Source organism: Balaenoptera physalus, assembly GCF_965194825.1.
Source record: "Balaenoptera physalus genome assembly, chromosome: 13".
NCBI lineage: Eukaryota > Metazoa > Chordata > Mammalia > Artiodactyla > Balaenopteridae > Balaenoptera > Balaenoptera physalus.
In genome coordinates this window covers 98,105,269-98,128,962 of record NC_138892.1, presented here as the reverse complement: position 1 = coordinate 98,128,962, position 23,694 = coordinate 98,105,269, and the positions used below count along the sequence as shown (strand labels likewise).

The 23,694-nt window shown below is 44.2% G+C and overlaps 1 protein-coding gene across 6 annotated transcripts in view; it reads right to left on the bottom strand.

Moving 5' to 3' along the window:
* Positions 1 to 20,383, bottom strand: part of HEBP1 (heme binding protein 1) — a 41,852-nt gene extending 21,469 nt beyond the window's left edge. For 3 of the 6 annotated variants that reach the window (XM_082420336.1, XM_082420334.1, XM_082420337.1), the window contains exons 1-3: positions 20,215 to 20,383; positions 11,470 to 11,608; positions 9,533 to 9,713 (exon numbers count right to left, since the gene is read on the bottom strand). In XM_082420336.1, the coding sequence (XP_082276462.1) occupies positions 9,533 to 9,713; positions 11,470 to 11,608; positions 20,215 to 20,292 (398 nt within the window). In that variant the 5' untranslated portion in view covers positions 20,293 to 20,383. Of the gene's footprint in view, positions 1 to 1,154; positions 1,626 to 9,532; positions 9,714 to 11,469; positions 11,609 to 16,698; positions 16,939 to 20,214 lie in introns of those variants that run through there. The other 3 variants (XM_082420335.1, XM_082420333.1, XM_082420338.1) reach the window with 3 other exon arrangements.
* Positions 20,384 to 23,694: the final 3,311 nt, after the last annotated feature.

The window sequence follows — 23,694 nt, the reverse complement described above, 5'->3', positions numbered from 1 at the left end:
TACCAGAAAAAAAAAAAAAAACCCTTGACTTTTTATAGTTTTTCCCAGGCTGACTAAGATGCTCATAATGAGGATGAAAATTTCCCTATTGCTTCATCAAGGAAGCATTCTACTGGGAAACGAGCAAAGCTGGATGAGCTGCGGAACAGATCCACGTGTGCCAGTCTAGCCAACTGACTCGAACCCCCATCACAGAACCGCATGAACAGGCCAGAAAACCAAACCCTCCCAGGCGCAGAGCCCTAGGATGTGAAGGAGGCCCAGCTCTGGCTGCCTCGTTCCCCGGGCTCAGCTTCCACGCTGCACCCCCAGCTCTCCAAGTCCACGGGCACATCTGAGTGTGAGTTAAGGAATGCTTGTAAAGCGCTTTGAGCTTCTCAAAGGAAAGAAACAGGAAGTCTATACACCATTTCTGCAAGCCTGTTAACAAGTGTCTAAGTTTCCCTCTTCAAAGCTGCTCACCACCAGGGCTCTAGTGGGAGCTCAGTATTCCCAAGAATTTGGTTACCATGGGAACCGAGGAAGGACACACATGCCCTGGATTCCAGAAATACAAAAGGAACTGCCTAAAAAGGTCTGGAAGAGTTGGGGTTGGGGGGATGATGCAGGCTTCATTGAGGCGGGATAACAGACGGAGACTTTGGTCCAAGGTCCGAAAAATCAGAACGTGTTACCTTTCAGGGAGTGCCTGCAGCAGGCATGCAGCGAGGAAGAGGAGAAATGGAATGACTCTGAGCCTGACCATCTGACGTGGTCTAGAACTTTCACAATCAACAGGTCAGCACAGATTTGTGGAGAGTCTGCCATGCACATAGCCCTGTGCTAAGCAGGAGAAGCATAAGACGAAGAGCTGATAATTCCACATCAACAGGAAAGAAGCTTAACACCGTATGGCATTTCATTCAATCAGATTGAACCAGGCTTATCGAGTTGAGCATCGCTCAAGCAGGAAACACACGCTCAAGAGCACAGAGCCGCAAAGACGATGGGGAAGACTTTCTACCCCGGCGAGGTCTAAGTGTAGTGGTCAGGACAGAGACACACATACAGATTAGGCAGGGCAGGAGAAAACACCAGAACGGAGGTACACACAGAGCGCTCTGGGGGCAGGGAACAGGGAAGCGTTGGCTCTGACTTAGAACATGAAGGGGAGGGTGCTATGGACGTGATATCAAGCTGCTATCTCTTGAGCGTCTCTTCTGATGCCAGCAGTGAACAACATGACAAAAATTCCTGCCCTCACAGAGCTGCCAATGAGCAGAGGCTGGGGAAGGGCTGAGAGGAGCTGGGTGAGTGAGTGAAGGTCTGGGAGTGGATATTGTATGTGTGTGTGTTTGAGGCGGGGCTTGGGAGGTGTGGGCGGCATGCTCTGAGGCCAGGCGGACCCCGGAGTGGGGCTGTGTGGTGGAGGACAGTACACGCCACCACAAGGCCTTTTACTAGGCTTCACTGCCTGGCCAAACGTCTGGGGACCCAACCCAAAGCCCACCCATCCCCCGTCTTGTTTTATTACTATCTTGGGCTTGGTCCCAAACCTCGGATGTGCCTCGGGCAGAGTCAGGCGAGGCCCACAGCCAGAGCCAAACGGCAGGGGGAAGTAGTGCGATCGGTCCTGTGCTTTAGGGCTGGCGGTGACAAAAGGACGTCTCAGAAGAGGCAGAGGTGGAGGAACTAGAGACACTGAGGAGGCCTCGGCAACGGTTCAGGCAAGAGGTGATGAAGACCGTGGCCGTGCGTTTGGAGGGGAAGGCACAGCCAGGAGGTGACTAGGACTCGGTCAACACTGATGTGGAAGATGAAGGAGTCGGGATGGATGTGAACGGGATGGGTAGGATGGAGGGGGCCTCTAGGAAGACAGAACACTGGGGGTCAGAGGTGGGAAGGAATGTGAGTTCCAATCGGACACGCTGATTTGGGAGCCACCCGAGGAGGTTTACACGGCGCTGCTGCCCAGGGAGCCTGGGATGAAAGGCGGCAGCCGTGTAGGTCTGGGTTCATCCACCTGGAAACAGTGCCTGAAGCCCCTTCCAAACACTAGACTACAGGGACAACTGAGCAGCTGTGGGGGCACTGAACGGTGATGGGTTAGGTCTTAGATACAGAATCTAATCACTGGCGGGGCGCTCAGAGGCGACGGGGCTTAAATAGCAGAGGTGCCCAATAAACATTTGTCAAACGCAACCAAACTTGCCACTTGGGACAAACGTTGCGTGCATAACTGTCGCACGTCTGTTCAGATGGTATTTGAGTTCCTCCAGGGCAAGGGCTTCAGCGTCTCATCACCTGTCCATTTTACTCTGAGACAGATTATGCCGGAATGTATGTATACATGTATTTATTTATTTATTTTATTCTATTTTTTGTTTTGGTTGTGCCGCGTGGCATGTGGGATCTTAGTTCCCCGACCAGGGATCAAACCTGAGCCCCCTGCGTGGGAAGTGTGGAGTCTTAACCACTGGACTGCCAGGGAAGTCCCGAATGTATTTATTTTTGAGTAGAAATAGGCTTCCCTGTAATTTCAGTTCAGGTACCACTTCTTATCTCTGGAACGACACTGTCCTGAAATATCTCGAGACATTTGCTTTTTGTCTGTTTTCCCCACTACAATGTTTCTCCCACCTCAAGGGGCTGACGCTTTGCTCGTTCCCTGCTATATTTTCAGCACCTAAAACGCTTCCTGGCACAGAGTAAGTGAATGATGAAGATGTGATTTTTTTGACTGAATGAATGAATGTGTAAATGGCCTCGCCTTTGTCTTCACATTGAGTCTGAGGAATAGTAAGACATTTAAGGGAGCTGGATGGAGGTCAGGTAGGAGAGTTACTGATGGAAGGGTGACAGCTGAAGCTATCAGGAGGGGCCGAGCTCTCGAAGGAGGAGAGCAGGAGGCAAGGTCCAAGACTTTCATTCATTTACTTATTCACCAGCTTTTCTGTTTTTAATAAAAAAAATTTTTTTAAAGAGTCCTCAAATCCCCCTTTTTGTTTTGTTTTATTTTATTTTTACTTTTTTTGGCCGCGTGGCTTGTGGAATCTTAGTTCCCAGACGAGGGATTGAACCCGCGCCCTTGGCAGTGAAAGCTCAGAGTCCCAACCAGTGGATCGCCAGGGAATTCCCCTTATTCACCAACTTTTAACTGAGCACTTAGAAACCAGCCAAACGCCCTGCCCGCAAGAACATTCTAGTGAGGGAGAGGACAGTAAATAAATGAACTAATAGGTATATAAAGCAGGTGACAGTAGGTGATGTGAAGAGAACTAAAGCTGAGTAAGGGGGTGGAAAAGGAAGGGGAGCTATTTTCGATAGGACGGTCAGGTGAGGCCCCTGGAAGTTGACATGAGAGCGCTTGGGTGTTGAGCAGGCCAAGTAGGGAAGGCTGTATCGTGCCACCCGTGGCCCAAACCTCCTGTGATACAGAAGAACGCTGGAACCCTCTAGGAGCTTGGCCTACACTGGTCTGTAGCTCTCCTAGGCAGTAATATGGAAACACCCTAGAGGCTTAGCAGTTGGACCCTTTCTTCCAAACTCCTCTTCCTCTAGGCCGAACTTCCCAAGCTGCTGGTGGCCTCAGTTAGGGCCTGGTCATTCAGAGAGAGAAGCAACATCGGCAGCCCTAGAGGTGTTGCCTCAGGGCCAACAAAGTGCTGTCACATGCACACCCTCACTGGACCCTCCCGACACTGCGTCCTACGTTCTATTTTATAAATGAGAAACCTGAAGCTCAGAAACCCAAAGTTATAAAACATAATTATCTGAGTTCAGGTTTGAACTCCAGTGTATCGGTAGTAGCTTGACTTTTTTGTTAATTCTAGTAGAACGTGACCTAATTCTCAGAGGGCGGTGAAGTCAGGAAGAGAACAGGCTGGCATTCACTGAGTGTTTCCCTAACGTCCAGCAACAGGCAGGCACTTGCGGATCTTATATTTCATCCTCAAAACAACCCCATGGGGCGCTACTCTTACCCCCATCTCACGGATGAAGACACTGAGTCACAGAGAGGCTCGGTGAGATGCCAAAGGTCCTCTGGCCATTAAGCGGTAGAGCTGAGCTTGGAGCACAGGTCACCCTGACAAGGAGCTCCTTGTTTCCAACTCTTTCCTTTATACCCAGACATCTCATTAAGATCATGAAAGTCTTATTAACACCATCGAACCTCTCCTGCTGTTGGTCTCTGTTGAATTGCACTGAGGAGGCTGAGCTCTAACCTAAGTGGCCTTTATAGAACACAGAGGGAGGACAGTGGTCTGGAATGAGGCCACTCATCGAAGTGTGAAGGACAACTCCGTTGCCTCTTGTGAATACTGAAAAAACTCTGATCACGTTAATTTTTCATAGCCTTCTATTCATTTAAACAGTATTTGTCATACATACTGCTAATCAATGGACATCCCTTCACAAGGTCATAAAAAAGGAAGAGTGAGTTAAGGATGCACTATGTATTTGAAACAGTACTTGTGCCTTCTATTATGTCATCAACTCTGCCTTCCACAGAGAGGTACTATTAAACGCACACTTGACTGTGCAGTGACACCTAGTGGCTACTTGAGGAATGAACAGATGCTAACTTAGGATCCGACGCTAACAGGTTAAAAAAAATTCATTGAGCCAGGCTAGATGCCGTCTTTGTCACTTTCCTCTCTGTTTAGGTTGCAGTAAAGGAAACTTCGACAGACCTGGCTTGAATAGCACCTTTTAAAGAGATTCCCTTTCCCACCATAAGGAACCAGGGTTCGTTGGAGAAATGGCTAATTCCAGCTCTAGAGCAAGAAATGTCAAGATGTGCTTGAAATATCCTGTCCTACCAGAAACCAAGGAAGTTACTGAAGATTACCAGGGTCATGTCAAAAGGACCAAGAAACCAACTTGAAGAGGTTCCCACTGGCCAAAGATGGGACAGTTTGAGCTCTGTGAGAATAATAACTGCAAAGAACTGAAACACATCAATTATGTTTGAATTCATATGTTTATATCGGTACTCAAAAACCAGAGATCAACACTGCCTCCCCTTTGGAGGATGTTAAGAAATGAAATCATTATTCTGAAAACTGATAAAGAGAAGGCATCAAGCTAAAGAGAAGGTACCTGGCCTTTTTTCTACAACTCTATCTCAGGGAAACCAAATAGTAGATGAAGGGAAGTTTCCCTTTACCGAAGTACTCCGGCTAATAAATCAAGAAGGAAAAATAGAGAATATTATCATTTGACAACCTCTAAGGAAACATGGCATCTGGGAAATGGTGATCTAAGGTCACTAATATCACAAAAACAGAGGCAAGCAAACATCATGAGCCCCTGATGGAGGTACACAACACCATCTTTGAAATAACCTTGCCCAAAACTCAAACTTGAATCTGATTATGCCTCTAGTTCTGACTACGAATTTCAGGCAATACAGGGGCAGAGAAACATGTTAAAATGCCACAGTAAGGAAACCAGCAAAATTCAGACTGTGGGAAATACTAGGATAAATGATCCATAAACGGCAAGGAAAAATGAAAACGTGTGGTGGTGAGAAAATCAACAGATCAATAAAAGCTTAAAAGATGTACCAACCAATTGCAATGGATGCATCTTATTTGGATCCAGATTCAAACAAACTGTAGGAACAAATTATGAACTAGTAGGAGAAAACTGAACACTGGATATTTAAAATTATTATAACAGTAATGAATTGTTAAAATTTTAGGAATAATAAGATATTATTTTTGTATTTTTAAAAAGTCTTCAGTAGTCACAATGAAATATTTATGAATGAAATAATGTAATGCCTGGAATTTGCCTAAAAATAATTTAGGGTCGGGACCAGGTTGAAGTTCTGAGGATACACATGACACAAAATTGGCCTTGAGTTAATTATCATTAAAGATGAGTGATGGGTATGTAGGGTTTCATTTTCTTATTCTATCTTTCTATAAGTTTGAAGATTTCCCTACTAAAAAGTTAAAGGCAAAAGAAAAAAATTGGACCAAGTTATTATCCTGGGTTTGGAAAAAAAAATGATTAGACACTAGTCCGTTCTGCTTGAAGTCTTATGTGACCTGACTTAATCATGTCAACCTCATTTCTTATGAAATAAGAAGGGGCAAAGAGAAAGAATAATTACTGAAACCTACTACAGGTCATAAACATTAAGCAGTTTATAAATAGCATCTCAGTGAATACTGAAAGGTAGTCTCTAACAATAATACTATGAGGTAGATTATATTATCAGCACTTACAAGATTGGAAAACAAGGTCTTACAGAGGCTGAGTAACTTCCCAAGCATCATCCAGGATTCAAACTAAAATATACTTGTTCATCATATTACACCAGGCTGCCTCCCAAGACGCAGGAAAGAGGATGGAGAGGACAGAGTGGGAACTAGGAGAGGACAGAGTGGGAACTAGGATGAGACAGCTGAGACACCTGGGGCTCAAGATTTAAGGAGGTGCTCACTCTCAGGGCCAACCCTACATACACTTGGACAACTGTGAGACAGTGTCTCCTTAAATTTTGCACAACAGGTGCACCTGCTTCCTCACCCTAGTCCCAGCCCTGGGAAAAGATAGTCTAGGTATTCTTTAAATAGAGTTTGCTTTCTCTGCAGCCTCTGCAGTGAAGGCTGGAAAGTCTGAATGAGGGCTGGAGCAGAAGAGGTGGAGGCTCCTGTCACACAGGAGGATTTTAACAACTGGGGAGTCACTGATTATCTAGAAGAGACCTGGCTTCTGAAGGGAGGTTGAGGCCTAAAGAATAAAATCATGCAACCACTTGCACCTGTTATTCTCTAAAGTCAAGGGAACTGGACCCCAAGTAAAGCCCTGGAAACAGGACTAGAATAATAGGAGGCACATGTGCTCTGCTGAAAGGCTCACAGACCATGAATAACTAAGGCGGTAGCAGTCCGGCTCTGGCAAACGCTCCCTGCCCTTCTGGCATTCAAGGGGAGTGTGGGGTAAAAACGAAGTATCTCTAGCCCTTTATGCTCCCCAGATATTCATGACCAACTACAGATTGACTTAGATATTCTCTGAATCTCCCAGAACCCTGCTGTGGCTAATGTAGGTGTTCAGCTTAAGCTGAGGGGATATTCTCTATATCCAAATCAGTTTGGCAACTGGCAAAGGCGTTTACTTAGATACAATGCAAATGTTTGTGTGCCGTAGGCTGAAGAAATTCAAGAAGAAAGTCAGTATTCAGTATTTCTTAATTCATCAATAATATGAATTTAGAAAGAGAAATTAAGAAATAATCCCATTTACAATTGCATCAGAAAGAACACAATACCTACAAATAAATTTAACCAAGGAGGTGAAAGATCTTCACACTGAAAACTATTAAGACATTAATGGAAAATCTGGAGAAGACACAAACAATGGAAAGATATTCCATGCTCATGGATTAGAAGAATTAATATTGTTCAAATGTTCATATTACCCAAAGCAATCTACAGATTTAATGCAATCCTTATTAAAATTTCAATGGAATTTTTTACAGAAATAGAAAAACAATGTTAAAATTTGTATGGAACCACAAAAGACCCTGAATAGCCAAAGAAATCTGGAGAAAGAAGAACAAAGCTGACGGCCTCACATTTCCTGATTTCAAACTATATTACAAAGCTATCATAATCAAAACAGTATGGTATTGGCATAAAAACAGATACAAAGATCCATGGAACAGAACAGAAAGTCCAGAAATAAACCCAGGCATACATGGTCAACTAATTTACAACAAAGAAGACAAGAATGTATCATAGGGAAAGGACAGTCTCTTCAATAGATGGTGCTGGGAAAACTGGACAGCCACATGCAAAAGACTGAAACTGGACTACTATCTTACACCATACACAAAAGTCAACTCAAAATGGATGAAAGACTTGAACATAAGACCTGAAACTGTAAAATCCCTAGAAGAAACCATAGAGGGTAACCTCCCTGACATCGGTCTTGGCAATGATTTTTTTTGTATTTGACTCTGAAAACACAGGCAACAGAAGCAAAAATAAACAAGTGGGACTACATCAAGCTAAAAACCATCTGCACAGAAAAAGGAAACCATCCACAAAATAAAAAGGCAACATATTAAATGGGAGAAATTATTTGCAAATCATATATATGTAATGGGTTAATATCCAAAATATATAAAAAACTAATAGAGAGTAAAAAAACCCAGACAATCAGATTAAAAAGTGGGCAGAGGATCTGAATAGACATTTTTCCAAAAAAGATATACAAATGGCCAAGAGGTAGATGAAAAGGTGCTCAACATCACTAATCAGCAGGGAAATGAAAATCAAAGCCACAGTGAGATGTCACCTCACACTTGTTACAATGGCTATTATGAAAAAGACAAGAAGTAACAAGTGTTGGCAAGGATGAGGAGAAAACGGAATCCTTATGCACTGCTGCTGGGAATGTATATTGGTGCAGCCACTATGGAAAACATTATGGAAGTTCCTCACAAAATTAAAAATAGAACTACCATATGATCTAGCAATTCCACTTATGAGTATATACCTGAAGGAAATGAAATCACTAGTTTGAACAGATATCAGCACTCCTATGTTCACTGCAGCATTATTTACCATAACCAAGGTGTAGAAGTGACGTAAGGGTCCATAGACAGATGAATGGATAAAGAAGATGTGGTACATACATACAATGGAATATCATTTAGCCACAAAAAGAAGGAAACCTTGCCATTTGCAACAACATGGTTGGACTGTGAAGGCATCATGCTAAATGAAATAAGTCAGACAGAGAAAGGGAAATATTGTATAATCTCACTCATATGTGGAATTAAAATAAAACAACTGAACTCACAGATACAGAGAACAGATTGGTGATTGCCAGAGGGTGGGGAGGTGGAGGGTGGGAGAACTAGGTGAAGGTGGTCAAAAGGTAGAAACATCCAGCTATAAGATAAATTAGTTCTGGGGATGTAATGTACAGCAGTGACCACAGTTAACAATATTGTACATTGTATCGTATATTTGAAAGTTACAAAGAGAGTGGATCTTAAAATTTCTCATGGGGACTTCCCTGGTAGCGCAGTGGTTAAGAATCCACCTGCCAATGCAGGGGACACGGGTTCGAGCCCTGGTCCGGGAAGATCCCACACGCCGGGGAGCAACTAAGCCCGTGAGCCACAACTACTGAGCCTGTGCTCTAGAGCCCATGCTCTGCAACAAGAGAAGCCACCGCAATCAGAAGCCCGCACATCGCAATGAAGAGTAGCCCCTGCTCGCCGCAACTAGAGAAAGCCCGCGTGCAGCAACGAAGACCTAATGCAGCCAAATAAATAAATTTGTAAAAAAAAAAAAATTTCTCATCTCAGGAAAAAAATGTGTAACTTTGTTTAATGAAGGATGTTAACTAAATGGTGGTAATCATGTCATAAGATAAACATATATCAAAGCATTATGTTGTATTTTAAACTAATGCAATATTATATGTCAATTCCATCTCAAAACTGGAAAAAAAAAATGCAAATGCTCACTGCAGATGATTCACGTGCTACCCGTGTATGCCTAAAGAACCGTTTCCTTACGTGGAATAGACAGTGATGCCTTCCCTGTCTTCGATCTTAATGCTGTCGTCGCTGGGAGCTGGTGGGTTGCTTTGAAACTCATTTGGAATCCGGAACCAGACTTTTAATTTCTTCTGTAGGGACCCATCGGCACTGGGGAACACGGCAAAGGAAATAGGAACTGTCATCCCCATCCCGATTCCTGAAAACACAAAACCCCACAGAGGGACGTGGGTGTTAGAGACAGAACCTGCTCAGGCCCATGGACCATCTGCTGGTCTCATTCTTCTTCCGAGACAATATTTGTTGTTCTTGAAATTTATCGTAAGTATTTCAGGCATTAAAACATATCATCAGACACAGAGAAAACACCTCTTATTTGTATATATTGGAGGTAAGAGCATAGTGATTCAACTCGTCTGGAAAAAATTATTTGGTACTATATATTTAAGACTGTAAATATATCAGTATCTAATTACTTCCTATCTAATTGTTGATTTTAATGAAATAATCCAAAATACGGAAAGGGCTATAGGTAATAGGATTTTCCTTGCAGCAGAATTTATAATGGTGAAAAATTGGGATTCATATAAATGTTCAAAATAGGAATATGTCTAAGTAAATTATAGGCACATGATGCAATTCGATTTAGCTATTAATAGTTATGCTTAGGACTATTTAGCTACAGTGTAAAATAATTATGAAGTAAGTGACAGAAGCAGGATGTATTGCACAAACACTATGATTACATTTTAAAAAGCTATTAAAAAGCCTGAAAAAAATACATTCGAAGACGATGATTATATTAGAAAAGATGGATTAGGGGTGCTGTTTCGTTATTTTCAAAAATTTTTAATGAGTTTATAATTTTTACACATATTTTCTTCTAAAGAAAATGTTATGGCAGTGCTAAGAAGGAAAAGATTTCTTCTTGACCTCTTACTGGTCAAATTATGTCCAAAGCCTGATTACTTTGGTCCTAGTAAATGTTACTAAGGTTAATACTAGTTTCTAACTTTCTCAATTATCAACTTGAGATATATCCTAAAAATTCAACACGTTGCCTCTTTTTTCACCTTGTGTTCTGACCCATTTTGGGTTTGCACTGATTCCAAAGTGCAGGACAAATTAGAGAGCTAAAGAGTTAAATTCGTATTTAAATATGGTTTACATGCTAATAGGCACACTGAAACTTCAGGCCTCTCATTTTAAAAACAGGGAGGCAGCCAGCACAGACTGCCAAGTCTTTTTATTTATTTATTTATTTGTTTGTTTATTATTTTTAGGCCATGCGACGCAGCTTGCAGGATCTTAGTTCCCCGACCAGGGATCGAACCTGGGCCCCCCGGGAGTAAGAGCGCTGAGTCCTAACCACTGGACAGCCAGGGAATTCCCATGGACTGCCAAGACTTTAAGAGGGGAGTAGACTAAGAATTCTCAGGCTCTTTATTTGCCAGAACAGAGCCAGGGACCCTCCATAATCATCACTCACTGACCCTCAGTATCCCCACACAATCTGAGCTACCAGGGGGCTGACTCTGGAGATTTCCAGCCTGGGGGCAGAGGTCTCATGTCAGAAGCTGGCCTTGTTCTGTGGCCTGGCTTCTCGTGGGCACACCTTACCCAGTCCACCAATCCAAAGACATGATAAGCAGTGTAGGGTTAAAAAATAACAAATAAACAAACAAAGAAACAAACAAACAGCGTTGTGTCTCCACACCTGGGAGAGAAGCATGAACTCAGTGCTACTGAGCGGGGATCCCAAAGTCGGGGGAGGCCGGCATGAAGTCAGTGGGTCTCCCCAGAGCCTCCCTGCCCACGGAGCAGAGCAAGTTCACGGGCCACTGAAACAGGTAGTTACAGGTGCCTTGTGGTCCTGCCCTGTGTTTTCCATCGAGGACGTGAGGCTATGCAGCCCTGGCCTATGAGACCAGAGCCAATCCTTCAGGGATACTCACCCTTGTCATTGGTGCCTCCCACATACTTCATGACTTTGGGCATTGCTTCCCGTAGAGCCTCATCCACAGGCTTATCAGTCACTTCCACTGTGGCAAACTTCCCACCTTCACAGGCCCTCTCCTCATAGGAGACCTCTCCCTAGAGGCAGAGAATACGCAGCGCTTAAGAGATATAAAGTAGCAACCTGTGATGACTCTAGAAACAGTGCAAGTCCAGTTACCAGAGGCACACACTGCTAGGGAACTTTCCATAAAGGGCCCAGCTATGGTGACAGGGAAGAGACAGGCCAGAGTATGGAGGGCCATGACAAACAGATTCTGAGATTTCTTACAGATGTAGAGACAGCAGAAAAAGCTTCATATAATCAATATTCGCAGAGAAATAATAGAAGATATTATAACCCAAACCACCCAGAACATCCCCAGAATGCTATAAAAATAGACTGTTCTGAGATCAAAGAGCTCTGGGAAATTAAAAATATAACAGACAGGAAAAATTCAGTGGAAAGGCTAGAAGAGAAAATTGAAGGAAATATTCTAGAAAGTCAAGTAAAAAGGCAAAGAAGTAGAAAATAGAAAAGAAAATCAAAGGATCAAGCCAAGAGATCCAACCTCTGAATAATAGGAAACCCAGGAAAAGAGAAGAGAAAATTGCAAAGGAGGAAACAAAGAAATACAGCAACAATCCCACAAAACTCTATGGCCCCAAGATTAGCCTCAATCTAGCAGAAGGGCTGCAATTCAAGAAGAATCAGAGTAGTTCTTTTCACACTGTACTCCCAGACGCAATTCCTCTTCCCAATCTGTCTCACTAAGTCACACCCCCCATGCCCCTCCATGACCAGCTGCACTGTCACCTCCCCCCCCAAACCCTTCCTCCTTGGCAGTGATCCCCTCTCTGTGTTGAGTCTCTGACCTAAGGTCGTTACCCTTTCCCTATAGACCCACACAGCCCTCTTTCACCCCTCTTCCTCCTCCTCACCGTTTGATGTCTCATATGAAATAGTTTTGTATTCCTGAACATGCTGTAAGGCAGTGCTTTCAAACTTTAAAAGAAACCACAATCCATAACAAGAAATACATTTTTACACCACACCCTATCATGAACAAACACGTTTGAAGCAAAGTTTCACAAAATAACACTTTACCCTTATGGACTGGAGGCATTATGATACGTCTTTTCTTTTTTTTTTTTAAATTGAAGTATAGTTGATTTACAATGTGTTACTTTCAGGTGTACAGCAAAGTGATTCAGATATATATATATGTGTATATATATATATATATATATATATATATATATATATACACATATATATATATTCTTTTTCAGATTCTCTTCCCTTATAAGTTATTACAAAATATTGGGTATAGTTCTCTGTGCTATACAGTAGGTCCTTGTTGGTTATCTATTTAATACATATAGTAGTGTGTATGTGTTAATCCCAAACTCCTAATTTATCCCTCCCCCCACCTTACCCTTTGGTAATCATAAGTTTGTTTTCCATGCCTGTGGATCTATTTCTGTTTTGTATATAAGTTCATTTGTATCATTTTTTTAAAGATTCCACATATAAGCGATATCATATGATATATATCTTTGTCTGACTTACTTCACTTAGTATGATAATCTCTAGGTCCATTCATGTTGCTGCAAATGGCATTGTTTCATTCTTTTTTATGGCTGAGTAATGTTCTATTGTGTATATACACTACACCTTATTTATCCATTCAACTGTCGATGGATATTTAGGTTGCTTACATGTCTTGGCTATTGTAAATAGTGCTGCAGTGAACATTGGGGTGCATGTATCTTTTCGAATTATGTTTTTTTCTGGATATATGCCCAGCAGTAGGATTTCAGGATCACATAGTAGCTCTCTCTTTACTTTTTAAAGGAACCTCCATACTATTCTCCATAGTGACATGCCTTTTCTTTCTATCCTGTTTATTTCTATTCTGCTCTACTCAAGTGAATTTTAGTCTAGTCCACGAAAGGAAAAAAAACCCTTGATCTATATTGATTTTACTCTCTGGTAATGGAACACCAGTACAGTTTGAAAAATCTGCTAGAAGGTCTTTGTGAACAGAAACTATACCCCAGAGCTTTACATGTTAGATGCTCAAAAGATATTTATTTATTGATTAAGGAGGTGCCTCTGTTACTAATGATCATAAAAAATAGACACATGATAGAGAACATGGCTGCCCCAGGCTGGTCAAACAGGCCTTCCTACGACATCTTAGACTGAAGATTCAACTTCCAAGGGGATATAATGAATCTCTAGAGGAGGGTAGGACTGTGAGTGGCCTATACAGTCTGAAAAAGTACACTTAATATTATAATCTTATACCTAGAATGCAAAAACACCTATTGTTTTTGCAATGCAAAATTGAAGGAGACTAGTGAGAAAGGGGTCAGGGAAATCTGAACATAAACCCTGAGTGCCAATTTCATATACTTCCCTCCACATGGGGCAGGGGAAATTGCACCAGACCAAGAATCGAGAGGCCACAAATTGGCCTTGACTTTGGGGCACTGTGCCTACTAATTCCGAGGACTGCTATGAGGCCCTCCCCTTAGTGAGCCTGACACTTCCAAAGAGCCTTCAGTAGCAAATTGTGTTACGTAAACTTGGGGTATTTTGCTCTTTCTGGCTCCGTCTGTCACAGCAGAGACCAGACCCAGCCTTCATTTGAGGTCCCACTGAGTCTTGCCACTTAAAATGTTTTAAATTCCAGAGATGTCACTCTGTGAGTCACAGAATTTCAGCCTGAAAGAGGTTTCAAGGTTCACCCAATCAAACTAATTTTACCAAAGAGGAAATGAAGAACCAGAGACACTGAGTTGCCCAAGACCACACAGCTGCTGAGTGGTGAAGCTGGAACCAGAATTCAAATCCCCAAACTCTGGTCTAATGCTTGCCACAAGGCTCTATGCTCCACAGGGGATGAATTGGGTGTTTTTTTAACCTCTTTCTGTAGCTACTGAGGTAGCTATTTCTGACAGACATTTGTAGGTTCGTGTCACACTCAGAACAGGGCCATCAAAAGTCATTCAATGCAGCTCCTTCTCTTACAAATGAAGAAACCAGTGACCAATTCTCACGGGAGAAAGAGCTGGCCGGCTCTCTCCTTTGTTTTCTTTCCTTCTTTTATTCATTCAACCAACTAAAGAGATGAAAGACATGGTCCCTGACATCAGGAGGCATGGTCTAACAGAAGTAGCCAGGAAAACAGGTTATAAATCTGACGATATGTTTAAGGGGAGAGGCGCTCCAGGGCAGTGTGGGAGCATGGAAGAGGACCACCTAGGTTAGTTTGGGGGACATGGGTGTCTGTTTACAAGTTTGGGTAGGCCAAGCTGAATTTGAGGTGCTTACAGATCATCCAACTGGACATTCAGTCACCGATGCATTGATTCATCGAATAAACATCTACTGAAAACCTCTGCCAGGTGCTACAGATTTGGAGATTAATATGATACAGGAAGTCTAGTTGGATGGTGAGAAGAACTACGTAATTATTATATGATGTAGTAAATGCTCTGACAGTTTAGGGAGGGCAATTTCAGGTAGCAGGCACCCTAGGGGTAAAAGCAAAGAGCTGAATAACATTATGATGGTGGTGAAAAATATAAGTAGTTCACTGCCACTGGAGCAAGAACTGTCCAGCAGGGCATGGCAAGTAAAGGAGGCCAGAGACTCTGGCAGGGGCCAGACTTCCGAAGATCTGAAGGCTCTCACAGGGAGTTGGATTTTGGAACCACTAGTCCAATGACGGTGATCTGACAGCAAGTCCATTTCATCTACCCCAAATTAGTTCAACCTACTTTTGTGATCTAAATATAGGGTTTTGCAGGCGTGTCTGAGTCTTGAGTGAGCATGTTCTCAGCTTGTTCCCCGAGGCAGGAAAGTCCACGGCTAGAAAGGAACGGCTGCCGAGAAAGGAATCCAGTTTGATTCAGGGAGCCCAGCCCCCATGATAACTCTACCATCCTTTAAGGCTGAGCTTAACTCTACCTCTTCTCCCTGAATGATCCTGCCTTCCCATGAACTTCAAAGACAGGTGACACTAGAGCTGGAAGGGCGCTTACAAATCCATTGGTTCATCTGTCTCCTGTTACAGGTGAGCAAACCGTCCATTGTACAGCTGGACACATGGGTCTGGACTCAGCAGGGGCCTGGCTCAGTTAGGATGCATCAGCATAAGGGGCAACCAAAGCTGGGAATGAGGCTGTGTTGCCCAGGGAAAATAGAGCATTCTATATAAATTAATCACGTTAATTAATCCCCCGCCTAAAAGCTGTCATTCACCAAGTTCTTAACTTATCTGTGATGGTCCAGGCACCACTGAGCTTCTTCCTACTTTGCCGGCCATACCCCGAGCACCTCCTCACTGGCCTTCTGCTATTTCCTTCAATGCCACGGTCATTCCTGCCTCAGGGCCTCCATACCTGCCTCTTCCTCTGCCTGGGGGATTCCTTTCCTGTCTCTGCCCAATGAATCCCTACTCACCCAACAGGTCCCAACCTAAAAAGTCACTTCCTCAGAGAGGATCCCAGTTTAAAACAGGTTCTCCATGATATTTTTATAGGCCCTTGTATTTCACAACATAGTATATTGTAATTATAATTACAATGGAATTATAATGGAACATAATTACAGTGGAAATTGTGATGGAATAATAGTGTGTTTAATCTCCAACTGCAGTCGTAAGCCCCATGGGGTCAGGGACTGTCTGTATTGTGTACCGCTGTATCTCCCAGCATCTAAGACCACGTCTTACACATATATATAGTAGGCCCTCTATAAGGATTTGTGGGAAAGGAGGCCGTGGAGTGAAGCCTGGCTTTACTCTAATGAAAAGGAATATGGTAGCCATAGCTGGCTGGAGAGATGAGAACCTAGCCTAACTATATATATCCATCCTGGAGGAAGGTTGCGCCACATTGTCTGAACGTGGTTCTCCAACAGGTACTGCCTGTTTTCACAGCATCTATGTCTGTAACTTCTCATTTGAACCACTGGATCACTATGAAAATTTAGCTCTGAGAGATGGATATTATCCAACTATTCTGATCTTCCAGGGAGCTGAATTTAAATAGAGTTCTATTTCTGCAGAAAATAAAGCACCTAAGTTAACACTGTTAGCACATGTGATTCTTCAAATTTAACATCTTGAGTGCATTTCCTTGTTACGTGTAACAAAATAATGGCCTTCCCTCACCCCACATTCAGCTAGCTTGTGCTCCCACGTCAGTAACTAGATGAGGATTTCGGCCAGTGGCCACAAATAGCAGTTTTCAACATTCAGTGGGAACCCTGGTCAAGTTCAAGTCCCAGACAGAGATGTTGCAAGAATGCCTCTTGCTATGAGATTTGCAAGGTCCTCTGCAAGGCTGTTTTTTTTTCTCTTGCCACCTGCTGTGGTTGGTATACATGCTGATTTTGGAAGCCAGCTTTCTCACTATAAGAAAACAACCATAATTATTATAATAATGATCAACCTAACTGAGTACTTTCTATGTGTCACGTATTATTTTAAACAACCCTGTGAAGAAGTAACTGTTTTTATCTTCATTTTCGGATGAAAACAAGAGGTTAAGTAACGTGCCCAAGATACAGTGGCCAAGAGGTGGGGTAAGGATTCCAAGCCAGGCAGTGGGGTCCTCATCAACGTGCACAGGCTGGAAACAAACCCCATAAAGATGTCCATTACTAATATCAGTCCTGCTCTCAGCAGCCACAAGACCCACCCAACCCCACACAGAGAGCTGTGTGTCCTCCTCCCTCCCCAAGCAATGCAGAAGGACCTGATAAGGTCCGCAGCAGCCTGGGCCTCCCCACCAGGTGCCTGGAATCAGCCCTGAACATCTGGTTGAGCCTGACTTTGAGCTACATGGGGCACCCTGTGTAATATATTCATTCACCCAGGAAAGTGAACAATGGTTTCTGACCCAGACTCTTTCCAGGAAGAGAGAGATCATTTCAGAAAGAGGCTCTCTTCACAATAACAACACCCTGAATTTGTATATTTTTTTAAAAAAAAGATTACAAGGATCTTCGACTGTTTAATTCATTGTCACATAAGGCATTGTCATTCTCATCTTACAGCTGAGGAATTTCAGGGTTCAGAGTGGTTGAGAAGTTAAGTAACTTAACCCAAATTACCTGGAAAGCTAAGGGAAAGCTAACAATCAAGTGCTAGGTATTTTGTTGAACAATTTATAATTGGTTTTCTCCTTTAAATTTCAGAACAATGTTATAAGACGTGGACTATTATTTTCTCTCATGATTAGCATCAGAGAGGTTAAATGGGCCGTGACCACGAAGTTAGTAAGAGTGGAGCTGAAGTGAGTTCCAACATAACGATATTACTACATTTGTAGGGTGTATTAGTTTACAAATCATTTTCATGTTTCTTAAACAATTTAATATTTCTAGCAACTCTGGGAGTGGATGGGGAGGATATTTTGATACCCTTTCTACAGTTGCAGGCACTGAGGTTCATTCAGGTTAAATGATTTGCTTCAGCCTGGTAACAATATCCCGTATGGCTCCACATTCTTATCAAATGTTGAGGGAAGACGCTTATCAGGGAGCTGCATTTATCCCTGGAGACACCAAATCAGTGGCAGGTGACACTGTACTATAAGGGGCTAACAGAAAACCAAATGACTGGAGCGTTCTGAACAGAGGCACCTTGATTCAGAGAATTGATTTCACAGATCATAAAAGAGCTGAGATGCCCAACAGGGACAGTAAAGCAACCCTGAGGTTAGTAAGCGCCCTACAGAGGTAGAGGGAGGCTGATCTTTTACCTGAGCTCAGATACCTGGATCACTTGGTGAGAACCAGAACCACGGTGGCCTGGCTAGCAAGAACTGGAGCCCCAGAGAAGCTCCTGCTTCCAGAGACCTGATAGGAAGGAGAAGGAGAGGGAGAAATACACTGGCCTCTCCCTTCTTCCTGCCCTCCTATTTCCCTCTAGTGCCTCCCACTGGGAGCCCAGACCCTCCGCCTGCGTTGCAAATAACTGTTAACACCAAAGACAAAGTGAGCCCAATTCTACTACAGAAAGGAAAGTTCTCTGCAAGCTGTGGGTCACACGTGGACTCCTCAAGTGTCAGGGCCAACAAGGACCCTAGAGATCATCGGGCCGAGTCCACAGACTGGCATGCACACAGGCGACACCCCACCACAGACAGATCCTCCTGCCTACCTGACCCGCAGGGTTTACAAGCATTTGTAACAGTTAAAACTGACACGGTTGTCCTACTTAAAACCATAGCCTCACCCCTAACACTCTGTAGGCCCTCCTCCCCTTCCCTGCTTTATTTTTGATCACAGCACTCATCACCACCTGATACATGAAATATGTGACTTACTTGTTCATTAGTCACTAAAGGAGAAGTTCCATGAGGACAGGGATTTTTGCCAGTTCTGTCCGCTGCTTTATCCCCGTTGCCTATAAGAGTACCTGGCCCACTCAACAGTTATTTGTTGAATGAATAAATTTTAACTTTAGAGATTTCACATGAAGAGTCTGGATGGCTGGTTTTCCTTAAAAACCCAGCAACCCTGGTTCACATCGCTGCATGACAACTGCCTGGAATTACCCTTTGCAGATGGGGACTTGAGCTCTCTGTCTCCAACTTGCCTCAGTTCGCACCCTGCCTTAGAGTTTGTCACTCATTTTCATTATGCGCCTGGCTGCTTGTAGGCGCCTGAATAGGTCACCTTTGATCAGGGCTAAAGTGCTTATTCTACGTATGGCTAAGGAAACAGATAGAGACAGATGAAGTAACAGGCCTCTGGCTATAGCTGCTTCAAGAGTCCAGACTCTAGTTGAGGGCTTTTGTGTGATGATCAATGTAATGGGTACCTGACTTTGGCCCCCCAGACAACACAGTCCTTTAACAGATGAAGCACTGGGCAGGGAGCTGAGTGTACAGCCGCGAGGTGCGCAAGGTACCTGCCCACAAGGAGATTATCATCTAGTGGCAGATTTCTTGTTTCCAGGGGGCAGTCCAACTTGCCTGGGTGAGCACTAATGTTAGTTTGGGGGAAAAGTGCAATGATGCCCTCCTCACTCATCCTGTATTCTAGGCGTCCAACTCCCAGAGGCCAACAAGCCATTTGACAGCTCTGGGCCTTTGCACGGGCTCTTCTTGTTTCTGTGCATTCCTGCACATCCCTGAGGCCTAGCTGACGGCACTTCCTCTGCGCAGGCCCCACTATCACCCCCTAGCAGAACGGACTGCTCCTTCCCCTGCGCTCCCGGCCTTGAACAGTTACCTCCTTCGCAGCGCAGATCTTGTTCTTTTATATTCAGTTCGCCACCAAGGACAGTTTGGGAGTTTCTTAAGGACAAGCACTTTTTCAGTCTTTCCTGCAACCGAAGGCCTCTCAGCGAACAAATATTCATAAAGTTTGGAATGTTTAAATGGACGAATGCATTCAAGAGGCGCAGTCCATCTCGGTAAGCTGGGACTCTCCCCTCAAACCCATCCTGCCTCTTTGGCTCCCCTCCTCGCAGCAGAGCCCTTCGCCCCACTGCACCCGACCTCCTACTCCCCTCCTTCCCAGTCCAAGCGCTGGGCATCGGAGGGCCGTGCCCACGGCAGACGCCAGAACGCACAAGCCCGGGCACGTTCCTGCCCCACCTGTCCACGCTCCAGCCGCGAACAGGGTGCGGTGGGCGCGGCCCCCCTTCCGGTCCCCGGTAGCCCTGTGGGCCTACCTTGTCCCCTTTGCTCAGGATCTGCCAAGGCCAAGTCTCTACGCTCCCAAACAGCGAGTTCTTGATCATGCCCAACATGGTGTCGCCGCGGCGCTCTGGATGCGCGGGTACACGCTGTGTGGCCGCTGCGGCTGGCGTCAGCTGGGCTACCCGGAGGGACGGGGGGGGAGGGCGGGGCGTGGCGAGCGGGGAGGGCGTAGCGTGACGAATGGGCGAGGCGAGCGGGGGGTGGGCGGGGCGCCTCGGGCTCCGCCCCTCGGAGCGCGCTCGGGGAGGTGGGACTCGGCGGGAGGGGCGGAGCAGGGGTCGCGTCTGACACCTGCCGGCCGCCCACCAGGGGCGCGGGGCGGTGGGTAAGCACGTCGTCCTCTGCTCGCCCTGCCTCCTGTACTGGCTCTGACCTCTTCCCTGGGGGCTTGAAACAGATGCGCCCCGGTGTGGGATTTAGGCAGCGGTGGTGAACAGCCCGCTCTCCACCCTCCCAGACTGTCCCCCGCCGTGTCCTCTCTCAGGTACCTGGGCGCTAAACTGCAGAACTTTCGGATTCCTCGCGTGCTTTGCCGGGCCTCCACCCTCAGGCCCTGTCCCCAGGCAGGTGCTATATCAGGTTCACAGTCTTTGTAGCCTCCGCCCTTAGGGACCCCTGGCTGCTGCATCTCCACCGACAGATGTCCTATTTTGCCCTCCGCCCCTGCCACCTCTCATCCAGACGACTGAAAAAGCATCTTAACTAGTTTTCTACTTAGCACTTTCTTTCTCCAGCCCGTTTTAATCACAGATTCTACATTAATTTCCCAAATCACAGCTTTGCTCATTCACTTCTTCCGTTCAAAACCTTCTAACCAATTTTATTACCATTTATTGAGTGTCTGCTTTCCCTGCCAAATACTTTACAAATATTCCCTCTCCTCCTCACAGCACTAAATGTATTTTATAGTCATTTTACAAAGGAGGAACCGAAACTCAAATTAATTATGACTTTCCCAGTAAAGTGACTTTAAAAGAATAAAATGACTTTCCCAAGGTCAAAAACCAGTGTGAGGTTTGGTCAGGATTTGAATCTGTGACTGTGGTTCAGTGTCCATCATGCTTTTGTTGCACCCCTGTCACCCAGACTTTTACAGATCTCCATACACCCTCTGAATTCTGCCACTGTGCCACGCTGACGCCTCCATCAGGACGTCCTCCCCTTCTAACTCACCCCTTGAAATTCCATTTCTCTGAAAATACAACTTTCACTGTGTTTCCAGGAACAATGTGCTCTTTCTGCCTGAACTCATGGTACCATTTTGTTTATTCAAAGGTTCTGTCCACATGAGGGTTCTTCTTGCACAGTTCCCCACTGGTTACACTGTCATCTGAATTTATTAAACTAATTGTTAGCCTGATTTGTGCAGGCTGCTCTGACCCAACGCTGAGGAACCTCTTGCTGTGCCTGCCTCTTGGGAAAGAAGACCTTGAACCTGAGCCAGACAGTGGGAATCAATAATGGTGATGCTGATGACCTCCAGTTTTGTGGTAACAGATATTAACTTTATTACCTACGGATAAAACGATTTACCTTTTGACAAATATTTGTTGATTGCTATTAAAGAAATGGCCATTTAATTATTTTATATTTTCTTGGCTCTTATATAAGAGGCTATTGATTATAAGAGGCATGCTATTTTATGTGCTATTAAGATAGAAAACAACTGCTAACAAGTAAACTGTGATGTTCAATTGATTTTACAGCATCCAGAGATATTAAAGTATGAGGTAGCATGCAGCTTACAATTCATGAGAAACTATGTTGCTTTGTAAGAGTCCCTGAGTATTTTTGCTGCTCATAGGTATGTCCCTTTATTACAGATGAAGCTCTTAAAGGGCAAAGATCTATTTTTCTTTAGCCTTTTCCTCTCTCACCACACCCAGGGGTTGCTTAATAACTGTCAAATGATTAACAAAACTGTTCTTGATATTAGAGCTAATCATCTATTTTAGTTACTAAACTAGGTACAATGAAATGGGGCCTAATTCTCCCTTGGGTCACGTAGCAAAAGCATTTGGAAATCAGAAGACATCTGGTCAGAAGATTACAGGCCTCAGTTTCTACATCTGCAAAGTTGGGGTAATAATGTCACCTCGCAGTGCTGCAGAGTGGATTAAAAGAGCCTGTCAGGCACTTAAAAGCACTGTGTACACTGTTAAGGGCTAGACTCTCTCCCGCCCCTGGTTGAGTTGGTTCTGCTACCAAGAACTGAACCCAGCTACTTCAAGAGCATGGCATAAATGCATCATTTTAAAGCACAGATTATTAGGTATTTTCCTTTATCTAAAGACTTTGATGTGGTATGAGACACTTTCCTTTGCAATTTATTAGGTATTATGACTGAATAATGTTCAGTGTGTGTGTGTGTGTGTGTGTGTGTGCATGCACGTGTGTGCTGTAGGCAAAAGATGTATGTATTTTTGCAATAGTTTTAATAAAAATATTATTACGATGAAGCAGAATTTGGTAGGAGAGAAATAATAATAACTTACACTTATTGAGGGCTGGTTATGAGCTGGTAAGCATCATAAGTGCTCTATTTGCTTTGTCACATTTAACCTTCACAGTAACCCTAGGAGGAAGGTACTATTATTTCCCCAACATTGCAGATTAGGAAATTGGGGCTTGGAGAGGGTAGGTTATCTACCTAAGAGCAGGCAGCTAGTAACAAGTCTGTGCTTTTTTTTTTTTTATATACCAAATCTGCTCACATTTATTTATTTATTTATTTTTGGCTGTGTTGGGTCTTCGTTTCTGTGTGAGGGCTTTCTCTAGTTGCGGCGAGCGGGGGCCACTCTTCATCGCGGTGCGCGGGCCTCTCACTATCGCAGCCTCTCTTGTTGTGGAGCACAGGCTCCAGACACGCAGGCTCAGTAGTTGTGGCTCACGGGCCTAGTTGCTCCGCGGCATGTGGGATCTTCCCAGACCAGGGCACGAACCCGTGTCCAGTGCATTAGCAGGCAGATTCTCAACCACTGCGCCACCAGGGAAGCCCCAAGCCTGTGCTTTTACTCAACACTTCTCTCGCTGCCTAGGGCTGTCAGGGCAGGAAGCTGAACTCCAACTTTCAAATCACCAAGTGCGGAAAACAGTGGGGAAAAAAGACACCAGAGGACTTTACAGTTAATCAGAGCAGTTGCTGCAGCTCTTGTATTTGTTTCCTTGGAAATGATACCCAGGGAAAGAGATTAGTTCAAAAGATCAGGGTTGAACGAAATAGTGCCATTTGCAGAGATGTGGATGGACCTAGAGATTGTCATACAGAGTGAAATAGGTCAGAAAGAGAAAAACAAGTATCGTATAATATCGCTTATATGTGAATTCTAGAAAAATGGTACAGGTGGACTTATTTGCAAAGCAGAAATAGAGTCACAGATGTAGAGAACAAACTTATGGTTACCAAAGTGGGAAGGGAGGGATGGGATGAACTGGGAGATTGGGATTGACAT